At 47.8% G+C, this 25,085-nt stretch overlaps 1 protein-coding gene across 2 annotated transcripts in view; it reads right to left on the bottom strand.

The window, feature by feature from the left end:
• Positions 1 to 4,911: 4,911 nt before the first annotated feature.
• The window catches only part of eEF5 (eukaryotic translation elongation factor 5), a 39,537-nt gene continuing 19,363 nt past the window's right edge, over positions 4,912 to 25,085 (bottom strand). For both annotated transcript variants that reach the window (XM_037433674.2, XM_075888810.1), the window contains exons 3-5: positions 17,783 to 17,887; positions 12,331 to 12,468; positions 4,912 to 5,675 (exon numbers count right to left, since the gene is read on the bottom strand). In XM_037433674.2, coding sequence (XP_037289571.1) covers positions 5,616 to 5,675; positions 12,331 to 12,468; positions 17,783 to 17,887 — 303 coding nt within the window. In that variant the 3' untranslated portion in view covers positions 4,912 to 5,615. The remainder of the gene's footprint in view (positions 5,676 to 12,330; positions 12,469 to 17,782; positions 17,888 to 25,085) is intronic.

Genomic DNA, 25,085 nt, shown 5'->3' with positions numbered 1-25,085 from the left:
AAGAGTTATCTTGCCGAAACCTTGACACTGCCGGGACGAAGGAAGAAATAATAAACCAGCTCATCGCGAATATCGACCAAAATCGCTCAACACCTCTTTTGCCTTCCCCAAATACCTCAGCGCCCAGCCAGCACCTGAGTGTGCCACTTCCATCGAGCTTCGATGCAGCACTACGTACCGGTTTACTTCAGCAGCTCCTTGATGTGTCGCAACGCGCTGCTGTCACAGCCGCGGATTGGACAGCTGTCATTACCCATCAGTGCCCCACTAGGGAAACCTTCAGGTAGGCATTCATAGAACGATTCATCGCCAAGCAAACCTTGCTACAGTGGCAACAAACTTGTTTGTCGCGTGCAAGCGCATGGATAAACCCCTGTCAACTACTCTAGCAAAGTGAAGCTCATTTCAGGACACCCAGTCACTCACGGATACTCGGCGCATAGATTAGGCTCTTCAAGGCGTCGCTAACGTGAACCTGGCCACTACTATTGCAGCGCAACAACCAGAAACTGTCGCTGAGTATATGGACATCGTAACCGTGCTTGATCAAACATAAACCCACTCTTCTCGTTGACTCCCATAGTTTTAAGCACCACAATGCCAAACCCACAGGTATCCCACCACAATGAAGAGTACACTAATCTTGAGGCCGTATCACACAAAACAAGCCAGCCACAGTGAATTTTAGCTCTACCAATACTCACGATCTCTTCGTGAAGCATGGTGCTCCAGCCCGCTGTCCTAGCCAGAACTTGGTCGAAGCAGTGTTTTCAGTGCTGCCGAAAGGGACATCTCGCGTCCAAGTGCCCATCTAGAACTACAGCCTCAGTGTCTAGCCCATCCTTCCCCCAGCTCTTCACAGCACCCTTTCAGAGACCCTGGGAGCATCGCTCGTCCAGTGTGCCCTTGTGAGCACCACAATTGCTGGGATTAGCCTAGTAGACGCATTTCTTGACAGTGGATCCAAAGCTACTTGTTTCTCGCCACCTGGTCAGCTCTTTGCCCCTCCCAGGGTTCGTACAGGTTTCGAAAGGGAAAATTCAAGGACTTTCCAAGACCTGTTGAAGTTTTTCAAGGACTCAAAGTGACAGGCTAAATTGGAATTCTTCACTCTAAAATTTTCAAAAATGTCCAATTTCATTGCACTTATAATATATACCAAAATTATAAACAAAGCGTGGTACTAATAACTTCTCGTACTTTCTCCATAGGGAGAGGGCACGATCATGTCGGAAAGCTGATGGGCTTCCACGCGCAAGTGTAGTCAGGCCTTGAAGGAGTCATGCCACGATGTGGTTTGCATGTTCCTTTGCTGAAAGCTTTAATTATAGCTCCAATAAGTACGATACACGCATCAAGATTTGTTTAATCTGGCTATATAATTTGTCACCTCTTTGATATAGACAATTTCAAGTTTCTGGAAACCGAGTTGTGCAGGTACATAGCAGTGTAGCTTATTTAGTCACGTGATCACAAAGCTTTGCACGTGTCATGCTGAGTATTGTCAGCTCTCGCACCCATGTGCCACTCAAGCACCTGCAAAACAAACTCGCTGCTACTTGCAGCAGCCACAATGCTTGCTAGTATGTACGGGGCAGAAGTCCGTAAGTCACTCAGCTCATTACAGATCTGGTGTGATGTCACTAGATGCCCTTCCTGAAGAGTTACGTCAGTGTTGAACGCATTCGCAATGGGCCTCGATTAGGAGAATGCGCATTTAGGTACACTTGGAAAGCGACTTAAAATATATTTGTGCTTGCTGTAGCGTTATTTGATGGCACCACCCCATCAAAAGTGCCGACTTGTGCACAGTTGACATTCGCAGCACGTTGCTCAACAACCAAGAAGTAACAACTGTAACAGTGCTTCACTCATTCTGTGAATACATGCGTGTTCTTACCTAACACTGTTCTTGGTTTGTTTTAGCAGCACGCTTCCAGTGTCAAGCTATGACAATCGTTCATCCGCACTCGTCCTGTGCGCTTTCTTTTCATGCGTCCTTCGCGCTTGAGCGGCATGTTGCATGTATGGGGTTGCTCAGCTTTCGTGTGACATTCTAATTTCTTGCTATTACATTCACTGCTTCACCCTCGCCACAAACTAACTTTCTTCACATGCACTTTTGCGAAATGGGATCATGTGCACCCACGCTGCATCACTGCTTCAGAAATGGGGAGTTTGACAGGTTAACACACCAATGTACCACATTTATGAGGTCGCAATGTCAATATGGAGTGCACTGCTCAGGTAATTTAAGGATTTTCAAGAATGGCAAATTCCAGGACTTTCGAGGGCCTTGAAAGTACCTGTACGAACCCTGCCTTCCTACCCTGGAATAGACTGCCTCTGGTTGTCATTGGTGGAACGACAGTGACTCGAGCAGCTATCTGTGGGACTTATCACTGGTTTAGTTGAAGCAGTCACCCTTGATAATGCCGTGCCACTTATACTGGGTGAAAACTGGCTTATACAAGCCATGCACATGTGTTCCAGCCACCTATGCCAACTGAAATTTGCCATTCCCCAACAGGAACAAGTGTACGGTGCCATGAACAACTGGTTCCCAAGATGTCAAACGCTGTCATGATGTGGGGGTTATCTTTCAATAGCCATGTACTTGAACAGAACAGCTCAGCAGGTCTCCAGCAAATGCCACTTCCAGGCCCGGATGAACCGCCGTAGTTAGTACTATCTTTCCAAGACGTTTCAAACACCTACAGCCACATTTCTGAATCCAAACAAGACGCTTCCTTCACGATTGTGGTTTGCACTGACCTGTCCATTGCCGCCATTCAGCTCTGTAGTGCGAGTGTATCAACTACGCCAACACCCAGTCCAACAACAACGCAGAGTCCAACTACATTAACATGACAAGGCCCAGTCCACCAAGTACGCAGCCCGACTCGCTATGCAACTACCACTACCGCAAAGCAGAGTCCCATGGGTTCAACAAAACCACCTCCAAGTGCGATTCCAGCTTCAAGGCTGACAAGACCAAGTACACGGACTACGACAGGCCCCAGTTTGCCAACTACGCAGAGCCCTAGAACCTCAACTGCACAGATCTCGGGACTACGAGCCAGCCAAAGCCCTAGCCCACCAGCTACATCGAGCTCTAGTACAACTACACCAATACCTAGCCCACCAACTACACCGAACCAGAGCCCACTACACCGAACCAGAGCCCACTGACTACGCCAAGCCAGAGCCCACCAACAACGCCGCGTCCCAACCACCAGTTTCCACCGCCCCTGCAGTTTTGCCTCCAGTGGCACCCTCATCGCCAAGCCCAAGCGCTTCAAGGACTACCTTCCACAATGAAGCAACCAAAGGGACTTGGTCTAACAAGGAGAGAGCAGATGTGAGCGCCCGCATGCGTGGTAGCATAGCGTCTGATTAGCAGTGCCACCTACGGCGCCCGTATGTCAGCTCAACAACAGGCCCAAGTGCGGGTGAGGACTTTGGTCGATCTCACCAACAGCAGGGATGCATTTTTAATTATGAATAGACGCCTTCGTTTGGTACTGCCATGCCTCCTCAGCCTTTGTGCCTTGTCTACCTAGCCCTCACACCACCTACAGCCCAACCTCGCCACCATTAGTGAGGAGGGTATACAGCGGACTCCCATTAAACGAAACTCTGTTAAAAGGAAAAGCCGCATAAACGAAACTATCTAGGCACATTTGGTTGGTCTCCTATATATTTAATGATAAAAAACATCATCGGGTAATGTGAACATTTTTTAGCTTACATCGGTTAAATGAAACTAAAATGGGCAATGTCCATGAACGGCAGAAGTGGCCACGGCAGTCTAGCAACCATGAAACAAATGCCAAAGCTAGCTAGCCTAGTTAAGCCAATGCAGTGATTGCACATGTCGCGCACGCCGAGCAGCAATCGACGTCTCATCGTGAACTTGAGGACAGCCTTGAGGAACCTATATCTGAAGTTCAAAATGAGGACCCGTGCTCAAGGGGTAATGAGATGGCGTGTGATCCAGAGCCCATTTTAATGGCTGACAGTGCAGCAAGAGATGTTGTCATCTTGTTGCAGCGCTACTTTGAACACGACGGTGGCATAGAGTTCCTGCCCAACGTTTCTGCAATGCGCTCCAACAGTAAAAAAGTGCTTGAACAAGGTCAAGCAAATTGCTATCACCTCCTTTTTTCCGAGTCAGCAATAATAAACATTTTTCTTTTTAACACTATAGTAGTATTTGTATACTTGAAAATATTTTTGTTCAGTTAGCCACAGTTGGTGCTTTTGAAATAAAGCCATATTTTATTCATTTTGTGGGCTTTGCTTAATTGAAACTTCTCATAAATGGAACAAATTTTCTTGCCCCTTCGAGTTTCGTTTAAGATGATTCCACTGTAGATAATTGCCCATACCTGCTTAGGTACACAAGAAGTCGCTTAAGTTAATTTGTGGTGTGAATGATTGGTAATGCTGTTGTCTAAATGCCAAAAGCTTCAAAAAAAAAAAAAAAAACAGACAGGGTCCTCTTTAGCATTTGCCAAGTTTGCCTGGAAACTCCAGGCAGTAGTATTGCTCTAAGTCCTTTATGAATGAAATGTTATCCAACTATTATAGCATAGATGTCATGGCATATGTACAACAACCTTGCACAATGCACTGGCATACATAGCTTGCTATAAATTTTATCAACAAACATAAGAGGCTGCAGATGAAATAGTGGAATACAAATTTATTACGCCAAGAGACTCATCGAGCCGCTTGACTCCACAACTCATGTTTAGTCGACACTTAAAAAAAAAAAGCAATTGGGAGCAAAACTATGGAAGCAGGACTCCCAATGGTGGAAAAAAAGAACCCAAGTTACACCCAATCAAAGTGTTCCGATCGCTGAGAGAAACACCGTAGGGAAAAAAACACGTAGAAAAAAAAAGATATGTTGATAAAAAAAATTTAATTCCAAATTAAAACAACAAAAGGAAAGCCATGACACAAGAGAGCTTGTTGTACTGAAAATACCTGAACTTCAGAAGCTTAAAAGAATGGAAGGGGAGGGTTAACACCAGCTATGTATACAGCTTTAATTTGTTGTCCTAGGGGCCCAAAAACTTCATATACAAAGAATCCCATAGCACAATGAAACCCAAACCCTTGCTAGCCCAGCCCACAATGAAGCAGAGCTTTACAGAGATGTGCAGATGTAAAAAGAACCCAGAGCTTAAGAAAAATGTGACGAAGCTAACAGGCACTCTCACAATTCCTCACCGCCAAGCAAGATGAGGTTGTGGTTACACAGAACACCATGAACACGTCATTCAGAAAAATATCAGTCTCCTCAGAAATTTTGAAAAACAAGAAATGTCTATAGCACTAAAACAAAAAAGGAAAAGTCAGACATAGTCAGAAAAAACAAGCACACTAGAGTGATCATAGATTTCCACCAGCCGCAGCTCAATCCGGTCGTCCCTCCCGGACTTGGGTTCTCCATGCAGTGTAGATGACAAACCACCACGTCCCCTTGTGTGTGTCGGACATTTGTACGGCTGTGACATCCTCTTCTTTCCCCCCCTATTTGCTTTCTTTTTTGAGTGGCAGCGGCTGCGTTTCATTGGCCGGGTATGTCTTCTCTCTGATTTTGCTTAGTTGGCATTCTTGCACGCAATGATACATTCCATGCCAACAGCACACATTACAGTCACCTGTGAGAAATTAATGCAAGCAATCAAACCACAGCACATTTCAAGCATTAAGAAATCATGCTTATAGAATATCATCAATGAGTTTTTTTGATGGCCATAACCTTGACCTTATATTTAATACACGTTTGCTGTGGCACTCATGAACTAATGTGTAAAATGAGAGTGCAAAATGAGAGAGCAATTAGCTCTTCGTTGCATTCACTTCGAGGAATGCTTAGAGTAGTTCCTTATCTACATGGAACCTCCCACAATTTGAAAAAGATAGAGGTAGTTTTTCCTGCCCCGGAAAAGCTATTGTACTTGTGTATGACAGTTGTTTCACACAAAAAACCAGGTTGTTCTAAAAGTCACAGAGCACTGTTGGTCACGTGTGCAGAAAATATAATCTATCAGATACCTCTCTTATGCAGCAAGCACTACATAAGACAAACCAGCCGCTGTATGAATTACTGGCTTCGTGACCACGCTTGTAACGTCAGGAACAGTCTGATGGTTTTTTGGAACTGCATGGTTTTTCGGCCGCGTGTAGCGCGGCTGTAAGGTCGGCGCAGAAGTTTTGAAAGAGCCGCGCTGGACGAGCGTCACTCCACAGAAATATATACGTAACACAAAATGGTCCGTTTTTTGGTAGACCAATTTAGTTCGGTATATCCTCTTACCGGTCAATTTTACTTCGTTACAACGAGGTTTATTAAATGCATGGTTGTCAATGGATCTTTCAAGAGGAATTTCATTTACTGTGTTATATCCTGTTAAATACATGATTTCATTATATCCCGTTAAGTTATAACAAGGTATGAGTGTACTTATTGCTATGCAGTAAACCCAATCTAACATTTCGATGCATCTTCAGAGCCTGAAAATGCACGAACAAAGTCTAAAACACTCGTTGGCACCACCAGAAAACGGCCGCTGTTCAGCAAGCATGGGCGCCGCCATTGCTCAATAGCGATGGCTAAGAGACTACGCTGCTTTTGCCACTGGCTTATTTTTGAGCCGCGGACGATCCGAAGCTGAAGCTCAGTCGCTCAGTTCATAGTTTCCTTCACGCAGCTGCTGGGTGCAACCGCAGCACGATGCCTTTTCAGATTACGATGCTTATCATTATGTTCGCGCTTGGCCAGTTTGGTATTAATCAGAGCAGCTGTTTGTTCACATTATCAATAAAATCAGCTAGTTGCGAGTGATTGATGATAAGAATGGCATAGAATAATGCAAAAGTCGCCGCTCACGATACCCTGCCTCGATCTCGGCGTTGCCGGATACTTTTGATGGCGGACAGCTGCAGGTGTTAACGTGTTAATGCAACTGTTTGGTTCATTCACGAAGGCAGTTTTAGGCGTTTCAGCTTGCTTTTCACCATGCTTGCCTCACTATGCAAGGGTGTGAATGACGTCGCGACACTACTGGGAAAGAATAGGAAGCAGCGGACATTCTTCGAATTCGAAAATAAACGTTCCTCTGTTTTTCTAGCTCAGACGAGCTATATTTTTTTTTATTTCACTACGAAATTTTATTCGCTCCCCGTCAACTTGTGTTGTAGCGGGGTTCGACTGTACTGTAAGTAACAGTCACCATACATTATCGTGTCAAGAAAGACCTCGGTTTCGTCCACAGTGATTGTGGCAACAACCACATGCACTGTAGAAGATAATGCGTGCTCTGCTCGCACGCGTACTTCTGAAGCTTCGAGCATGCTGTTCTCGATCGGCCTTCGTTCAACGGTTTCGGTACTGAAGTTTACAACATACGACGCATTTTGGAAAAGTGTTTGGAACATTCCATTTCTGGCCCAATGGACACAGTAGAATTTCGCTGGGGAATTTTACGAATTCATACCTGCCGCAGTTTCGCATCACTGAGATTACTGTACGTTTAGATGAATGCCTACTAAATTCGTTTATAATAAAATGCAGTGGGTTTACAAAGGCCCAGAGCGGACTGATCTGCATTATCAACAATGCGGCCAGATCATGCACAAAAATCCCGATTTTTCGAAGATTTTCGTGACAACCTTAAAACGGAAGAAACGTTCAAAATCGGGGAGTCTCCCGGACATGTAATCACGCTAGAGACAACGTGAATAATGTTCTCGTTCTCTGTAAGATCGCTGTCAGTTGCATTGACGGCATGCCCTTATCTTGCGGGCCGCTACCACCAGCGCCGACGATGTCGAATGCACTGAGTCGCTTGATCATCGGTTGCAGAGCGGCGCGATATCGTGCCTTTGTGAAGCTGACCACTATCACCTCCATCGCCGTTATCGGGTGCCAAAGCAACGACGCTCGCTTGGAGAAACCGGTGATGTTTTGCCATTGGCAAGTTTTTTTTCCCCTTCATTTTGGGTCGCCTTCGGCCAATCTGATGCACCGAGTGGAACTTTCTCGGTCCTGCAGGCACGTCCGTCGTAGGATCATAACCGAAGCCAAAATGGCGCGTGAACTAGCCGGGTTTTTCAATGCAACGCTCTAAGCCAATCAGAAGACGATGCCACTTTAGCCGCGTGATAGCCGGGTTTTTCAATGCAGCGCCCTAAGCCAATCAGAAGACGATGCCACTTTAGCCACGTGATCGGAAGTGGCCAATGACAACATTTTACGCCTTTCTCTTTTCTCTTTATTTGATGAAGTCACATGTTCAGTGTTGCCCGACGAAACGATAAAAAAAGCCAAACGGGGGAGCTTTTCAACGATACCGAAAGGGCCGCGTTGGAGTGGGCCTTTCAAGCAGCCAAAATAAGCGCAGTTTGTTCCCAATATAAAGGTCTGGGGGCGTGCAAACGCGAGATTTTGAAACGAAAACTAGCACACACACGTGCGTGATGTAGACAGAATACAAAAACGACTTTCCAAAATTCAATTTTTTGGCAAATTTTCGGGCTCGAAGAGTAGTGTCTTTCCTTTGTGGGGATCTGAGGTGCGCCCGCAACCATTTCGCCGAACTGCCACACCCTTTTGCTTGTTCTGCTCTGGTAATGGCACGTGGCGATAGATGGCGCCACGTGCGGGCGCGGCACGTGGTACATGCGTGCAAAGGGAGCTCTCTCCTCTGTGGTCGGCGCCGGGTAAGCACGCGTTTCTTTCGTCCGCGTCCCCCTTGGGAATCGCCGGACTGTAGACTGCCTGGGGTGGCCTTTGGCACCTAGGCAGGCATGTTTACTTGAGTGCTAGCTTCGGTACCGTACGCTAAGCCCACAGCGGTGCCTCGTGCTTGAAGTGGTTGTACCACACCGAGCTGCACTTGCCGTAGGCCTACGCGTACGAGGTTTGCCCTAACACTCGCGACCAGGCCCAGTGGCCATCGTGAGAGCTCGCAGCATAGCCGCGAGGGACCTTTTCCTGACCGGCATGTCAAAGCTCACCATTGCCAGCTGCGACGTGCTCGCGGTTTCCCCTTATCGTGAACATCCGCGTGCGGGTGCCTTTGCTCTCCGCGTACCGGGATCGGACGCTGTACTGTTGTTCGGGGTGCCGCCAAAGGCAATAAAGTGTTGTGTATTTTGTATTGCAACACTGCTTTGCCGCGCCACGCTAGACGCCTTATTAGTTGAGCGAGCGCGCGCGCAGCGGTGCGCTACACGCGAGCAGGTGTATGTGGCTCGCTAAGCGTGAACCCACGGTGATCATCCACTACGATGAGTAGCAGGGTCACCATACCTTAAGGGGGGATGCGGGTCTTGGAACGGTAAAAAATGGTAAAAAATAGATTTTTCGCACAGCTTATTTTTGGAGTGTTTGTACTTCTGATTGATTTGTGGGGTTTTACGTCCCAAAACCACCATTTGATTATGAAACGCCGTAGTGGAGGGCTGCGGAAATTTTGACCACCTGGGGTTCTTTAACGTGCACCCAAATCTGAGTACACGGGCCTACAACATTTCCGCCTCCATCGGAAATGCAGCCGCCGCAGCCGGGAATCGAACCCGCGACCTGCGGGTCAGCAGCCGAGTACCTTAGCCACTAGACCACCGCGACGGGGCTGTTTGTACTTCTGAGCACCTACTATGAAATTGCTAACGATGAATTTGGTTGGAAATTGCGATAAAATCGGCCTTTAAATGCACCCCGATCGCACTAAAATGCCCCCAAAAGGACGAAATTTGTTCGAATTTCCCGAGCGCGCCATGTGCGTTGCAGCGAACGGAGCGCCACCACCTGGGCTTGATCTGTAGCTGTTTTCTTTGTGCACATTTTGGGCCATCTCAATATGGTGTCACTCAAGCTGAATGGCTGCCGCCGCGTGTTTTCCGAAGATCATTTCCATATGGCCGATTGGCTTTCACGTGGCACGCCTTTCAAGCGTGCCTCCCATTGGCTGGCGGGACTGACGCACAATTTTTTTTTTGTTGCGTTGGCCAATGTGGCTGTCAGTTTGCTTGCGTCTGCTTTATAATCGCGAGTGTTTCTCGACGCACCGCGTTTTCGCTTTGCACCGGTACTTTCTTACAGCTATCGTGATGCCCGGTGACTAGTCTAAAACCATTAACGCGACAAGCTTTTGGAAGCCGTAAAAAAAATGGCGTTGGAAGAAGAAGGCGCCGGCTACAAGTACACCTTTGGCAGCTGAGTTGGAGTGGCGGCCGGGCCCGTTGGATCTGCCAGAAACTTTAACGACGCTGCCTACTAGCGACACCATGGGACCAAGTTTGACGTGCTATACACTTTTTTATTGATGCTGCGTAATACTCAACGGCAGAGCAGGCGCAGCGAGGACAGTTTGTCTGGGAACACAACGAGGACCATTTTGTCTAGAAAGTCTGCTACCCAGCAAAAGTTTGAACTCCTTGGAGTCAGCGCTTATAGCCTTCGCCATCGGATTTTCAGCACTGCCTACACCCTGAAAGAGCTCGGAGTTTACACGAGCACTGATGACACTGTCATCGGTGAACAGCGACAGCATGAGGTTGTGGGAATTGAGGCTGGCCCGCTGCCTTTGCGCGGGCTTTCCCGCCTTTTCTGCCATTCTCATGTCCCGACATGTCTGCCCTCCTTTGCCGTCAGCCGCGCTGGGAAGGGCGGAGTGACGTTTAACTCCCTCGCCCGGTAGCGGATGTTGACTGTGGCGCCGCGCGGGGAGCCTCCCGAGAGGTTTTCGCACGCTGCGTCGGGAGCGGTGAGTACAGTCCGGGACTTCAAACGGTGAGCCACGCATTCTTTTCCGTCCGTCGAGTCCCGTCGCCCGGGGCTCGTCGGACTTCGCCGACGGCGCCTCGCGCCCGAGGCGAACGCTCACCTTTTGTTGCCCCGCTGCGTACTCACGGCCGAAGGGCAGTACGGTGTCCTAGTGCGTGGCCTAGCTACGCCGACCCGTCTCCCTTCGAAGCCAACGCGAGCGCCTTTGCCCTCGCTCGAGCAACCGGGCTCCTTTGTTTCGGTGTCTCCGTGGATCACCTTTACCGCGGAGACGTGCTCGTGGCACCCTGTGTAGTACTTTGTGCCCGTGGCGTGGATAAGCCTACTTGCTTTCCCGCCGCGCCTTTTTGCAACGGGCTGTACTGCGTTTGGTGTTGCCACAATAAAGTGTTGCGACTTGAGCAGTATCGTGTTTCCCGCCACGGCGACGGTTAACGCGTGCCCTGCGGCTCGCTAAGACCGGACCCACGCTGGTGGCCGTACTCCTTCGGGATACGTGTACACCACAAGGTGTAGCTGAAATTGAAGCAAATATCCACGGGCAAGCGGAATGCAGTGCAAACGAAAATACTTTTTTGGGGGCCAACGTGTTGACCACTGAGGTAGCACCGGCCACGTCGTTTTTTTTAACTGCTCTTTTCAGAGTCCCCTAACGATGCAACTGCGAAATTGCGGAGAGAATTTTTCACTCCTGCCATGACCTTTCAGTCGGCAAAAAATACCACCTGTAAAAAAGGTGCATTATTACGTGCATTCAATCATCCAGACATTTTCATGGTCCCTTGAGGGTCTGCGAAATCGGAACGTTGACTATTTTCTACTGGCTCAGCAACTTATTACCCAAGGCAGCATGCTGCCTAACAGCTAGTTGTTTGAGCCTCATTCCCAATGGCTTTTTCAGAACCCCTCAACGACTTTGTCATGGTGCGGGGTTCTGATAATGCTTTCCACACTGGAAAAATTTCGTTAGAAGTGATTCCAGGAATAGGGTGGAATAAAAGGCATTTTCGTTTGCTTTGCAGGCGAATAGATTGGCAACATGTGTATAAAATTTGTGGTTAAAGTTCCTTATAGAAAATTTTTCAGTGCATGTCGAAACTTCACATGCGATTTTTTCAGCTTCACATTTTTTGCTAACCTGACCAGCCCTAAGGAACTTTTCATCATGTTTTTGTAAGGCAATCTTTTTCAATTTTATACCGTTGAGCTCTTAAGAAACAAGACTGTGGAGCTAAGCTATTTTTTGTGGCTAAAAGGGACATGACATGTTATGAACGATAACATGAGCTAATTAAATTTCAAGATTGGAGGGCATCAATGCAAATGAGAATTTTTATATGATTATGTATTTCAGTGACAATACAACAATACCTTACTAAATAGATTAAATAGTCTCAATATGTATCATTCCCAAAACAGCATTCAGTTTTAGACATTCTCTTCCGAAATGACCTTAATAGGACATGAAAGGACTTTAAAATAGCAACAGGAGGTGGCAGTTTGCTCAAAGATTTAAATCTTACAATGACACTGTTGTCTTCCTTGTGAAATTCTTCACGAATCCTTTGGCCCAGTTCCCCATCTGGAAGCTTGAGGTCGTCACGGGTATCACCTTTGTCATTCATTAGTGTGACATAGCCATCATCACTAATGTCAATCAACTGCAAATCACAATAATAAAACAATTATGAACTTGCATGCAGGAGGGAATAAAAAAATTTCGCTACTTGATTCCGATTTGGTGTCCTAAAATTACGACTTCGCTAACTACACAGAGCAATACTGTACACAGACCCGCCAACCCCAGAGTTCTAAAGTACTATAGGAGATGACAAAAAATACTAAAACCAAGTACAAAAATACTAAAGTTGCACTTTATTTTCCAAAAACTGGCTTATATGAATGGAATACAAAAGAAACATTTCACAGAAGAGGCACAAAAAGTTCTCAAGTCTCGGAAGTGGAGGAGTAGGCTAGCATAGAGGCCTAGGCAGCTTTGGCCTTCCTCAAAAAGTCCTTGTCAAAGACCAGTTCGCGGCACTTTCCCGAGTGTAACTGGGCAATCTCGCGACAAGCAACTGTTCAAGTCTTTTTCGATATGGAGGCACGGAACTAGGTGTGTGCCTTTTTCACTTTCCTGAAGACTCTTTCACACTCCGCATTACTATGCGGGAGTGTTAGGACCCCCAACATCAACTTTGAAAGTCTGGCATACTTAAAGCTGCCATTCACTTCCCGTAAACTGGACACCGCCCGCCATTGCTCATCATTCTGCTCCTTAGGTACTCCAGCAGGTAATTCTTCCAACTGAAGACGCGTGAACTGTGCCTGAATGTCATCCAGAGCAGAATTCGCATCTTGCCCCTCGAAGTGGTAGCAGCACTGGGAAGCGGTTGATGAAGTACTTGACGTCAGAAAACCTGGCGTGTTCAATGGACGAAGCCTTGCTACCTCTGCACTCTTCAGCAGCTGACACTTCACTTGAAATTTCAGGATCATGTACTCCGTTGCTGCAACGAAGAACCTTCTTATATGTGTAAAAAACTCTTCCCTTGCTTTTTTTTTTTTAGGCCTTCATTATCTCTTTGGCTGATGGAAGATTTGTAGTCAACGTCAGCCAACACATCAGCTTTTTTGATCACTGAAGGTTTTACAAAACTCAACATGATCTCTCTTAGCAAGTTATTAAGCACTTCACGCAGCAAGTGCACTTGAGGGGCTCCAGGCTGCAGGAACACGTTCACTTTTTCAAACTCTGGGATTACAGACAGCAAGAAGTCACAGTATGCTCTATTTGCATCTGATGAAAGAAACATGAATAGCCTTTCTTCTCTGTTCAAAACCTTTCCTGGACGGTTTTGGGTTCGCTTGGGAGCTCTATCCGACACTGGTACATTTGTGTCGTCTTGCTCTTTGCTTTCTTTGCATGCTTCTGAAGGTCAGTGCAAAGGTTACATGGCTTGCTGGTAAACTTGGAAACATGCCCGGAGGGCCTTACTTCACCATGGAAGAAACTAAGCAGTGGCTGCCACTGGTCCACAAGCCGTTTCAGGCTCCTTCCAAGAGAGAGCCACCTGGTGCTGACACACTTTAAAATTTTCTTGGCCTCTACATCGTGGAGAGACTGAAAAGCTTTCAGCTTGTCCTTCCTTTTTGAGCTTTTCTTGAGGTAGCAAAAATGTCGACCAGCACCTCATCCACATTCAGTGGAAGGCATGCTGAGCCTTTCTGTGCCGCCAGATTGATCAAATGACAACAGCAGCCCATGATGGCAATGTTCTCATGGCTTTCTTTCAGCACAGCAGCCACTCCGTTTTCCAATCCAATCATGACTAGCGCGTTATCACACTCCATGCCGATGCAGTTCTGGAGCGGTATCTTTTTGCTCATTAGCGTGTCCACAACAAGCGCACAGATGTTTCATCCCTTGGAGTTACCTTCGAGGGCAGGCATCGCGAGCAAGGCAGTGCGAACAGTACTATCACAGAACGTCACCACGATTGGATATAGTTTTGCATCATTGCCGGCGTCACTGCTCCCTCCCGTCTGTGGCGACCGAGAACGGAGCATGCTGCAAGTGACTTATCACTTCGTCAATAGCTTTGTTGGCCATTTCCTTCACAATCGCCGTAGTTTTCGTACGGGCGCAGGTGTAGTTCTTAGCTTCCTTCAAGTCAGAAAATATTTTTCGAAAGAGGTCTCCGGCGTGATCAGCAGCCGTGAACGGCACATAGTGTTCAATGAGAACGGAGCGCGCTGCAAGTGACTTATAACTTCGTCAATAGCTTTGTTGGTCATTTCCTTCACAATCGCCGTAGTTTTCGTACGGACGCAGGTGTAGTTCTTAGCTTCTTTCGAGTCCGGAAACATTTTTCGATTGAGGTCTCCGGCGTGATCAGCAGCCGTAAACGGCACGTGGTGTTCAATCAGGAACGCAGTAAAAAGGCACCCCGCTCGAGTTGTAGTATCGAGATCCGCTTTGCTGAAGTACCCTCCAAGTTTCCCCGTGTCTGTATTTCTCCGTATTCACATGTAGTAGAATATCACGGCGACCAGCGTGCGAAATGTTCACATCACAGCAGCACAAACTACAAAATGCGTATCGCTCACCTTTACGCGACCTCTTAATAAATAGAAAGTCAGTCGAATAGCTGGGAATAAAAACTTGAAAGTATTTCTTCTCAGACATCTCGTGAGCTGGTAGGACTGAACCACACGCTACCGCTCCGCGAAAACATGTTCAAGGAACCTCCCGCAGCGCGCATGGTAACAAAGAAAGTCGAGCCCATTTCCGCCATCCGCGAAGTCAATGCCTTTTGGCTTTGGCTCTGAATATAAGCCAACACAGTGTTGCCTGCATAACCCCACGAAAAAAAAAAAAGGCCAGCGAGCATATTAGTAATCACAATTATGTGGTGTAAACACACATCAGTCATTGAAGAAACTGTGCTGTGTCTAAAGACTACTACGATAAGCCCCTTCAAAATCTTGTAATGCTTTTGCGCACGTCACCCGTGCACTGTGGCAAAGGTGGCTTAAACAGTATTTCTGCACCGGTTAGAACAATATTGAAATTTTTGAACCACAACCTGCCTCCCCCCCCCACCCCCTTTTTTTTTTTCCATGAAGGGGTTAACCCCCGAATGCAGAGATGTTACTTGACTCGTACTTGACTCAAGACAGTCTTGCCGGTCGCCATAAATCGTTCTCGAACTTGCGGATGACTTGAAGGCGACTTGGCTCGGTCGAAGTCAGGACAAGTTTCAAGTCAGCTGCGGGGCTTGCTTGGAAGCGACTTCACGCGTTATTCCAACATGGCCACCTCTCGAATGGACGTCGCGTGAAAGGTGGCCGCTTTTGAGTTTGCTTGCCTCGCCATAAGCGCAGCATTTTTCGAGGCGCACCGCCTGCCGAAGATTCTTGGAACCGCTTTACGCGACCAAGGAAATCCGATGGAGTTGTACGACGAGCAACGATTCCACGCTAGGTACAGATTCATGAAGAACGCCGTGGGGCAGCTGCTCGTTATGTTGCCGCTCCGGCTCCGTGAAAGTGGGGACAACCGAAGACAGCCCGTGCATCCAGTGTTACAGCTACTGATGGCTCTCAGGTTTTACAGCCCTGGCACATTCCAACCAGTCACCGGAAAGTTCGTCCGCATTCCGTAGTCGACAGTGTGCCTTGCAGTCGGAAAAGCTACGCTACTCATCGCAAAGCACCTGTACGCGATGCTGGTGCGCTTTCCGCAGCCGGCGGACTGTTCCGCAGCCGGTGGGCTGAGTTCCCTTGCGGCACAGGTTGTGTCGACTACACACATGTGCGTATTAATAGCCCCAGTGTGGACAACGCCGAAGTGTTCCGTAACCGCAAAGGCTATTTCTGTTTTTCTATAACACGACGACACTTTCCGTCTCTTTCGGCAAAAAAAAAAAAAAAAAGACTCGGTGCTGTGTCCGTGTGCCTCGTCTAACCTTTCTTCCCGTCTAGGGCGCTGTTTCTCACTCAGAAAGTCATCGCTTGTAGCGCAACGCTACGTAAAATTACACACACACAAAAAAGAGGTGCCCCTATCACGTTTTTTTTTTATCCGCGTCACCATCATGCAGCGATACATTGCTGCACCCCGCGAGACAGAATTCTGCTGAGGGCAATGTTCTGACCCCCGCTTTTTCTCTTATTTACCAAGCTCAACAAAGGATACGAATCACATTTGTTCCCAGAACTTTTTTTTTTCATAATAACTGTGACCTAGCCCATTACAGGCATGCACACAGGGGAACAGAGGCAAATACCGTGAAAATCGCGTCACCTCGTGAGCCAGGTCAGCACAAATACATGCCATGGCGTTCGATTGAGAAAAAAAAAAAACGACGAAAGAACCCAACGCGATGCTTGTTTCTCCTCCAAACAAGCAACCGTGGAGAAACGCACCGCATTTGGGTGGCCACTAAAACCAGCGGGCAACGAACGCTTTACAGAAGCAACACTGCGCATCGCTGTGGTGGCAGGCACCACGTGCCGCTCGTTAGCCGTAAAATGACAAGAATATGCTTGTGGCCCTCCGTTTTTATAGTTATTTTAAAACGTAGGGTCTTTTTTTGGTGTAATGCATGCCTTACGCGAACAACTTCATTATTACCCTCGTTAGCAGGCGAGCAGCGTGTTTCTGCTTTGAAGCTCGTTCTTGACTGGACCAAGCAAGACAGCCTGAGCATCTATGAAACGCGAAGGCTGACTTGGGCGTTTTGAAGTCCGCTGCTTGCTTCGCGCCGACTTGCTCAAGTTAAGTTGAAGTCGCGAGCCAAGTAACATCTCTGCATTCGGGGGTAAGTTTAGGGCACAACTTCTCGGCTGGCTTGCAAGGCGGGTTTGACCAGATAAATAACGGCACGTGCCTGTTGGCCTGGCAATGACACCAGATATCTATCGCATGTGACTATGCTATGGTAACTAACGTGGTCCCGGCATTAACTAAAGCTGGAAGTGTACAAACTCGACGTGCTGAGAGCTTGTACAATTCCAACACATTTTTGTCTTGAAGTTGCATCGTCCTGCCTGTAAATATCTGCGGGGGTCAGCGCTGCAGATTAGAGCTAGAGTCTGCCCGCAGAGATTGACGACGCAAACTACAGGTGGCCAAAGTGGCCTCCATTGCTCGCTCAAATTAGAGCAATTGAGAAACATTTTAGGCTGGGTGGGCATTCTGGGACAGCGTGGCGCAATTAGGCACAGCGCGGCGCCTTCTCGTAATGGCCTGGAGTGGCCGAACACACAAGCAGAAGAACTAGCAGAAAAAAAAAAACTAGTTCCGTTTTCTATTGTCGATTTCATTGCAGTGAGAAGTGAGTATTGATACTCATTCTGCTGCTTCTCAATGACAATCTACCACGAACTCCCCCAAGTTTTTCTTCTAGCACACACAGATGGGACAGTCCCATGTTATGCTAACACAGCACCTTCTAAAACAGCACTGACCTGGAAGTCACAGCGGTTGACATTGGGCACATCAATGTTGTGAGTTGAGGGGCACAGATCCTCATGTTTCTTTGCAGTAAAAATGTCCAGGCCAACTAAATGAACCTGCAGGATTGAAGAAAAACTCCATGAGTGCAATGCCACAGATGCAAGAAATCCCAAGACGCACCGCACCGCCTAACAGTGACAGCGCATTTTCATGCAGCTTCCAAATGATGTTAGAGGTTGAGCCTGCAGCAGCAATGCTATTGCTGCCCAAGCAAATTTGGCAAAGTTAAACCTCCTTTTAGAACAGCATAACAACCTTTTGAAGCAGTTACAAACTGCAAACATTCTTAAATACAAATATTTGTTTCTAGGTTGAAGCAACAATAGCACACGCTTAACAAGATTAAGCACAAATGCATGCATGCTTAATTACCAAGGTGAGACGACAGAGCCTAAATTACGAGCAGTTTTTGGAGCAGCAAAATTTCAACTTTTGGGGCAGAAGAACCTTACTTCGGTGCAGTTAGCGGCATTTAATGAGTTATCCTGGGGAGCTTGAAAACAAAAAATTTTAGCAACGTGGGGGCACGAGTGCATATGTTAATTCATCAAAACAGACTTTTAAGGAAGTTTTTAAACAGATTATCGTCAGGTGTGAACTGCACTACCTTTTTACATACCATATGACTTATCTAACCACCATAACGAACATATGAATTATTTAAATGTTTTGTTGAAAGCTAGATCCCCCGCAAACACTTAGAGTAACACATCACGCTCAAAAATAAATTCAGAAAGTGTGATTACACAAGAATCGTAGGTCCGTAACAGTGGGCCTTCGCTTAAAGAAAAGCTCGACATGATAGCGTCAATTGTCCTGCCAGCATTTGTACAAAAGCGCGCTGCACCTCCATCGATGGCCACTTTGCGGGACCGCCTTCAACATGCAGCGCAGGAGCCAAGAAACCTCGCTGCACCGACTCACTTAAAGCGTGTGCATATGGCACCAAGCGATAAGCTAATGAGATACGGATAACGCCTCTCCACACAAGCAACAACGTGTTAATACGGCCCACGGCCGGTTCTAATTTCTTTAATATTATAGGTTATCACCATCAATGTAGAACTTCCGATAATACATTAACTTGCGATTGCCATCCGTGCCGCGCATAAAAGCCTGACCACACATACTCATTGCAGCGAGTGGCTTTTTGATGGGCGTGTGGCTACGCAAAGCTGAAGTCCGCTCTATCTTCACAAGAGGGTGTGACACTGCATCAGAGCCAAGGTTGCAACGTTTACGTGTGGTCAGGCCTCAAAGTACTTGCACTGCGCAGCACAGGTGAAAAATTCGCGTCCAGGCAAACAAACTGCCGAACGTACAGAGGCCGGTTTTCAGTCACACTGCGAAACAGCCACCGACCGAAACATTGATCGAACCCAAAGCTAAGCTAATGGGCGTAAACCGGAAATGGGTTGCACGTGTTCTGTCTCTCATAGAACCTATTTTGAGAACCAATGTGCACAGGCAAGAGCATCCAGAAGAGTCATCACATGCAGGGAAATGACTTCACGTTTACAGTTACTCCCTCACGGCAAACGTGCACACGTAGGGAGCCGCATGCAGCAACGTTGACATGAAAATCTCAGCTACCGGAGGAGCATGCTATGCACCACAAAGCACCCGAGAGTCAACCCCCGCTACGCTTGCCATTTTCGCTAGGCGACGAACTGTGGTTTTCGCTAGGCGACAGTGGTAACAGAACACACAGTGTAGCTAGTAGAAGCAGCACGCTCAATGCACGGGAGCACACTTTTTGGAGGGTCGTGCATATTTACAACAATTTAAAGGAGATTATGGCGGCACCATGGGAGCCTTCACCACCAGAAAGGTGCAAAGTAAAAAAACACACTTGGGCACAACTTCGTAGTCAACTCTGCCTTTTGCCCCCGCTGAAGCCGAGGTTGGCATCAAAATTTTTAGCTTTCGAGGCTGTTTCTGGGGCAGTTCGGCACAATTTTCACGATTTTTATGCTTTTGGGGCAGCTTGGAGCAAGAGAATGGAAATGTATCAAAAATGTGTAATATGTGCAGCTGTCTCCCCCCTGTCAATTAGAATACATTAAAAGATCGAATTTACTGCTTTTCGAATTTCTGTGAACAGCATTTATCGTTTGCCAAATACAGGGTTTATAAATTGGTCATTTGACCTCGAAATCCAATTCGCACGCCATGAAATCACCGATTGTAGGAAGCTTCATATTTAACTACAAGTGCTCAAGCATGTACTGTTGCTGCAATCAAGAAACTGAACTGACATAACTCAAGCATGTACTGTTGCTGCAATCAAGAAACTGAACTGACATAACGGCAAGCTAGGACATGCTTTTTTGGTTAAAACTCGCAGTCCACTACAGTGAGTCTAATTGTTTATGGAAGTGGTGTTTATTTGTGTGCATTGCTTTGTCTCATTTCTTGTCTGTTTAGGTGCACTGAATACCACTATGTACAAGTACAAACTCGGATTGGCTGCTAGGGATTGTGGAGTGCGGCAGCACTTTGCTTAGGCTCCGTACCGCGACAGCGAAAATTGCCCTCAACAACACGAACGTCTTCATAGAGGTGAGCACTTTCTACTCACTCCTCTTGAGGTTTCGGCGAGCCCCATGGCATATACACCAAGCCACGTCGCACCAACGCTGTGCTAGGCCTTGCGACGCACTGCGGCCTACCCACCTGAAGCCAGCATAGAGGTTCAAGTTAAGGTACGGCAATTTACCCAGACCAATATGACCCTTGGGACTGAACTCAAGCACTGAACCTTCAAGTCCTCAGAGCAGCCCAGACACACTTACGGGAAACACGAAAAACGACCCACAGTACGAGCACCGATCCTTCTGTGCGAGAGACGCCGGAGTCCATCCGAGCTCCCGTGCTACAGAGCTCATTCCCACAGCTGTGCATTCTCCATATAACTACACAAAAGATCAAGCAACTACTACCCCTTCAACCAATGGATATAAAGTGGTATTCCGCTCCCAGGGAGGCCTTGACCTTACGACGCTGCAGCTACGCTACCTCCTCGCTGCTTTCGTGCAGGCCGCCGAGATGACAGACCAATCTATGCCGACTTCGGATTCATCTCGTCAACACTTGCACAGTGTATGCGGCGAATCAAGAGGACGTGCTCAAACTTGTGCAGCTCTATAAGAAAACATACAAACAGCACGAGTATGCCATGACGGCATACATCGCACAGTCTGATGGCTCGGTCCGGGGAGGTATTACAAACGCCTGGGAAGAATCGCCACAAGAACTACTCGCAGACTTGATCGCCCACAACCCTCACGAAACCATACCAGATGCTCGACGAATGGGACTCACACATTCAATTCTCACTCGGGGACTGTGGTCAAGCCACAGTCCCCGAGAAAATCGTTTATGGTGGAGGACTGATCTGTGCACGCCCTACACACCAAGGGCCGAGGCATGTAGTAACTGTCAAACCATAGGCTCCCGCACAGATGTATGTATCCACCCTATGTCCCACAAGTGCCCCAGATATGGCCAGTTACATCCGAAGGACGCAAACCCTAATTGTACAGAAGGACGCAAACTCTAAATGTACTCCAGTCTGTATCACCTGCGAAGGGCCACATCTGTTGGGAAGCCAGGGGTGCAAGCACAGAGAAAATCGTTTATGGTGGAGGACTGATCTGTGCACGCCCTACACACCAAGGGCCGAGGCATGTAGTAACTGTCAAACCATAGGCTCCCGCACAGATGTATGTATCCACCCTATGTCCCACAAGTGCCCCAGATATGGCCAGTTACATCCGAAGGACGCAAACCCTAATTGTACAGAAGGACGCAAACTCTAAATGTACTCCAGTCTGTATCACCTGCGAAGGGCCACATCTGTTGGGAAGCCAGGGGTGCAAGCACAGACCTGAAGTCACCAGGCGCACACTAGAGCATGAAGCACAATCCCAGCAACGAGTAGACCACACAATACCAGATTCAAGCGCCCAACGCCCTGAGCTGCTAACTTACGAGACGGACACTCTAAAAGCTCCAACCGACCTACATGGGCCGACAAGCTGAAGACGCCAAAGGGGACCAGCATACCAGTGACCAACACACCACCTGTCCCGGACTCCCGTGACCAGGAGCTCCGGGCCCTGCATGTGGAGGTAAGCCATCTTACGGCGGCTTACGCAAAACCCTGCTCCCTCCTCATCACAGTAGACCCCACACACACCCAGCCTATGGCGGAGTTATAAACAGCTCAGCCACACACACCTCGCCCCCTCATAAAAAGAAGCGCTGTTCGGACTCAGACAATTATCAGGCTGACCTCAGAAACTTAGAGGCCAAATTCGATGCCAAATTAGTAACTCAACACTAGCCGAGCAGCTGCCTAATCGATTCAAGCAACAGATGAATGCACTATTCACTAGCCTAACCCAAACCCTAGAACAGACAATTATCAGGCTGACCTCAGAAACTTAGAGGCCAAATTCGATGCCAAATTAGTAACTCAACACTAGCCGAGCAGCTGCCTAATCGATTCAAGCAACAGATGAATGCACTATTCACTAGCCTAACCCAAACCCTAGAACAGACAATTATCAGGCTGACCTCAGAAACTTAGAGGCCAAATTCGATGCCAAATTAGTAACTCAACACTAGCCGAGCAGCTGCCTAATCGATTCAAGCAACAGATGAATGCACTATTCACTAGCCTAACCCAAACCCTAGAAAGTAAGTTCGCGTAATTTGAAACCCGCCTGCAGAGGCTCGAGACCACTAGCAGCTCATCCCATGAGGGGTCTTTACCTCTATCATACACACACACACCCTCCCCCTACCTCACTTCCACTACAGCCACAGCAGCCAATACTTGCACCGCTCACGCATCAATATGGCGGGTCGCGATAATTCTAACTATCACTACTCTAGTGGAACTGCCGCCGCTTTCGGGGTAAGTGCGTGCCGCTCCAGCTTTTAGTATCTAGCCTTCCTGCCATACCTCAACTTCTTTTGTTACAGGACACACAACAACAAGCTAAACTTCCCAGTTACAATACAGTACACGTAGACACCACCCACGCTCCCCGAGTGACCACACTCATTCTCCCCACCATTACTAAGAACACACTATCACCTCTCCCCCCTCATGCGTCCTCATAGAGATCATCTCCACAAAACTCTACACGCCTCCAATATTATTAGCCAATATCTGCCACACCCCACGCCAGGCCATGACCACTTTCGATGCTGTACTGCAGAGAATTCACCGCATCGCAGGTCAAAACGCCCTACTTATATGCGGTGACTAACTCTCACCATACCGACTGGGGGTTATCGGTACACCACAGAAAAATGTTGCAGGCTTTGGACTACCATCCAAGACCTGAGCCTCACAACACATAACTTTCACACACAAACCCGAATCACCAATAGTGTAACCATGGACACTAGCCCACACCTCAAAGATATCTCGTGGTTCCGTACCCAACACACACTTGGAAGAAACCATTACATTATCACCATAAAAGTACCTTACACACCCCACAGGCCTCGACTACTCACCCACAATCTTATTCATTGCGACGTTATACGACTTGTTCGTCAGGAGCTCCCCTATACAAGACATTGATCACGGGGTCACATCTCTCCTAAATGACGTTATCGCACACACAAGACATTACCACACCACCCAACACACGCCTAGCCCACTTCAGGCGCACCACAACATTCAGGAGAAATGGAAACGGCATAAACGTAACAGAATGCTGAAACGCCGGCTGGCCACGCTACAGACAAATAACTGCGTATGCCGATGAGCTGAGCCGTTCCAATTGGAGCCAGGTGTGCAACAGCATAGCTGGCAACCTTTCCACAACACGTGCATGGCACATCATACGGCTCCTTATCAATCCCACACACGTCACATTACACGCCTACTTCACAACTCGACGCTTTCCCCTGACAGTCTTCTGGACCAACTCCGCACAACACACACAGTACCCGGCACCTCCCCCCACATGGCTCTCCCACCCTACACAGGAGCCCCAAATGAGACTCTGGACCAGGAGGAGCAAGAGGTTTTTATAGCCCTCCAAAACATCCGCACAAACTCTGCACATAGAAAAGACATTATTACTAATTCTATGCTCCGTAACCTGGATCGATTACCCAGATTACAGAATACTTTAATAAATGCTGGAAGGAACGCACCCTGCCACAATCCAGGCGCCATGCCAAGATTATCTTTGTCTCTAAACCCCTTACTATATCAAACCTTCGGCCTAGTTCACTCGCATCGTGCCTAGGGAAGCTTCTGGAACATGTTGCAGTAAACAGACTAACTCACCACAAGCACGACAACAATCTATACCCACACACTATTGTGGGCTTCTGCCCATGCCTCTCTGCCCAAGATGCCATGCTTCAACTGACGCAAAACATCCTTGATCCGACAATCCCTGCTCATACTAAAGCTGTCTTGGTCCTGAACTCAACCAAGGCCTTTGATCGTGTAGAACACCGAGCAATCATGGCGGCTCTCGCCCCCCCCCCCCCCCCTCGATGTGGGCCTTCGCATGTACTCCTACATACAATCCTTTCTCTCGGGATGCACGGCCGAGATTCATATGGGCCAAATGCGTCCCCTTCATACACCCTAGGCAGAGTAGGCACTCCGCAAGGTTGCCGAGGTTCATATGCGCCCCGATGCGTCCCCTTCATACACCCTCGGCAGAGTAGCCACTCCGCAAAGTCAAGTCCTTTCTCCTTTTCTCTTCAATGCCACACTCATTCCCTTATCCCATGCTCTTTACAATATCCCTCACTTTTACCACACCCTCTATGCCGACGACATCTGAGAAAACAGTTCCTGAGGGTCTGTTGCGTAGCCGCCTTCCACAAATCTGCAAGCATGCTGACGGCAGACCATAGGTATAGAGGCTGGAAAGGTTTTATACCAGAGGTAAGCAGCGTTCCTTTCCCGCTGTCACAGGCGAGCACAGGCTGCACAGCACCATGCGGCTGTGGCCACAGGTTTGACTAACCGACGGGTAGCAAGAAATAGGCGTGCGCTGGATTACACCATTTGCGGTTTCAAGATTATGGCAGCCGCGGCACAATGGGTTCAAGGGTACGAAAACCAAAATGGCGGCGCCGATAGTGCCTTCGAATCTGTGGTTAGCTGCTAAAAAGTAAAAAAAAATATCAGATGGCGAACTCTACAAACCTCCATAATTTCGGACTCTTCAATACAGTGACGTTATGGGGAACTTGACAATGCCA

The sequence above is a fragment of the Rhipicephalus microplus genome, chromosome 3 (genome assembly GCF_043290135.1).
Source record: "Rhipicephalus microplus isolate Deutch F79 chromosome 3, USDA_Rmic, whole genome shotgun sequence".
NCBI classification, from domain to species: Eukaryota; Metazoa; Arthropoda; class Arachnida; order Ixodida; family Ixodidae; genus Rhipicephalus; species Rhipicephalus microplus.
This window is presented reverse-complemented; position numbering and strand designations above follow the sequence as displayed.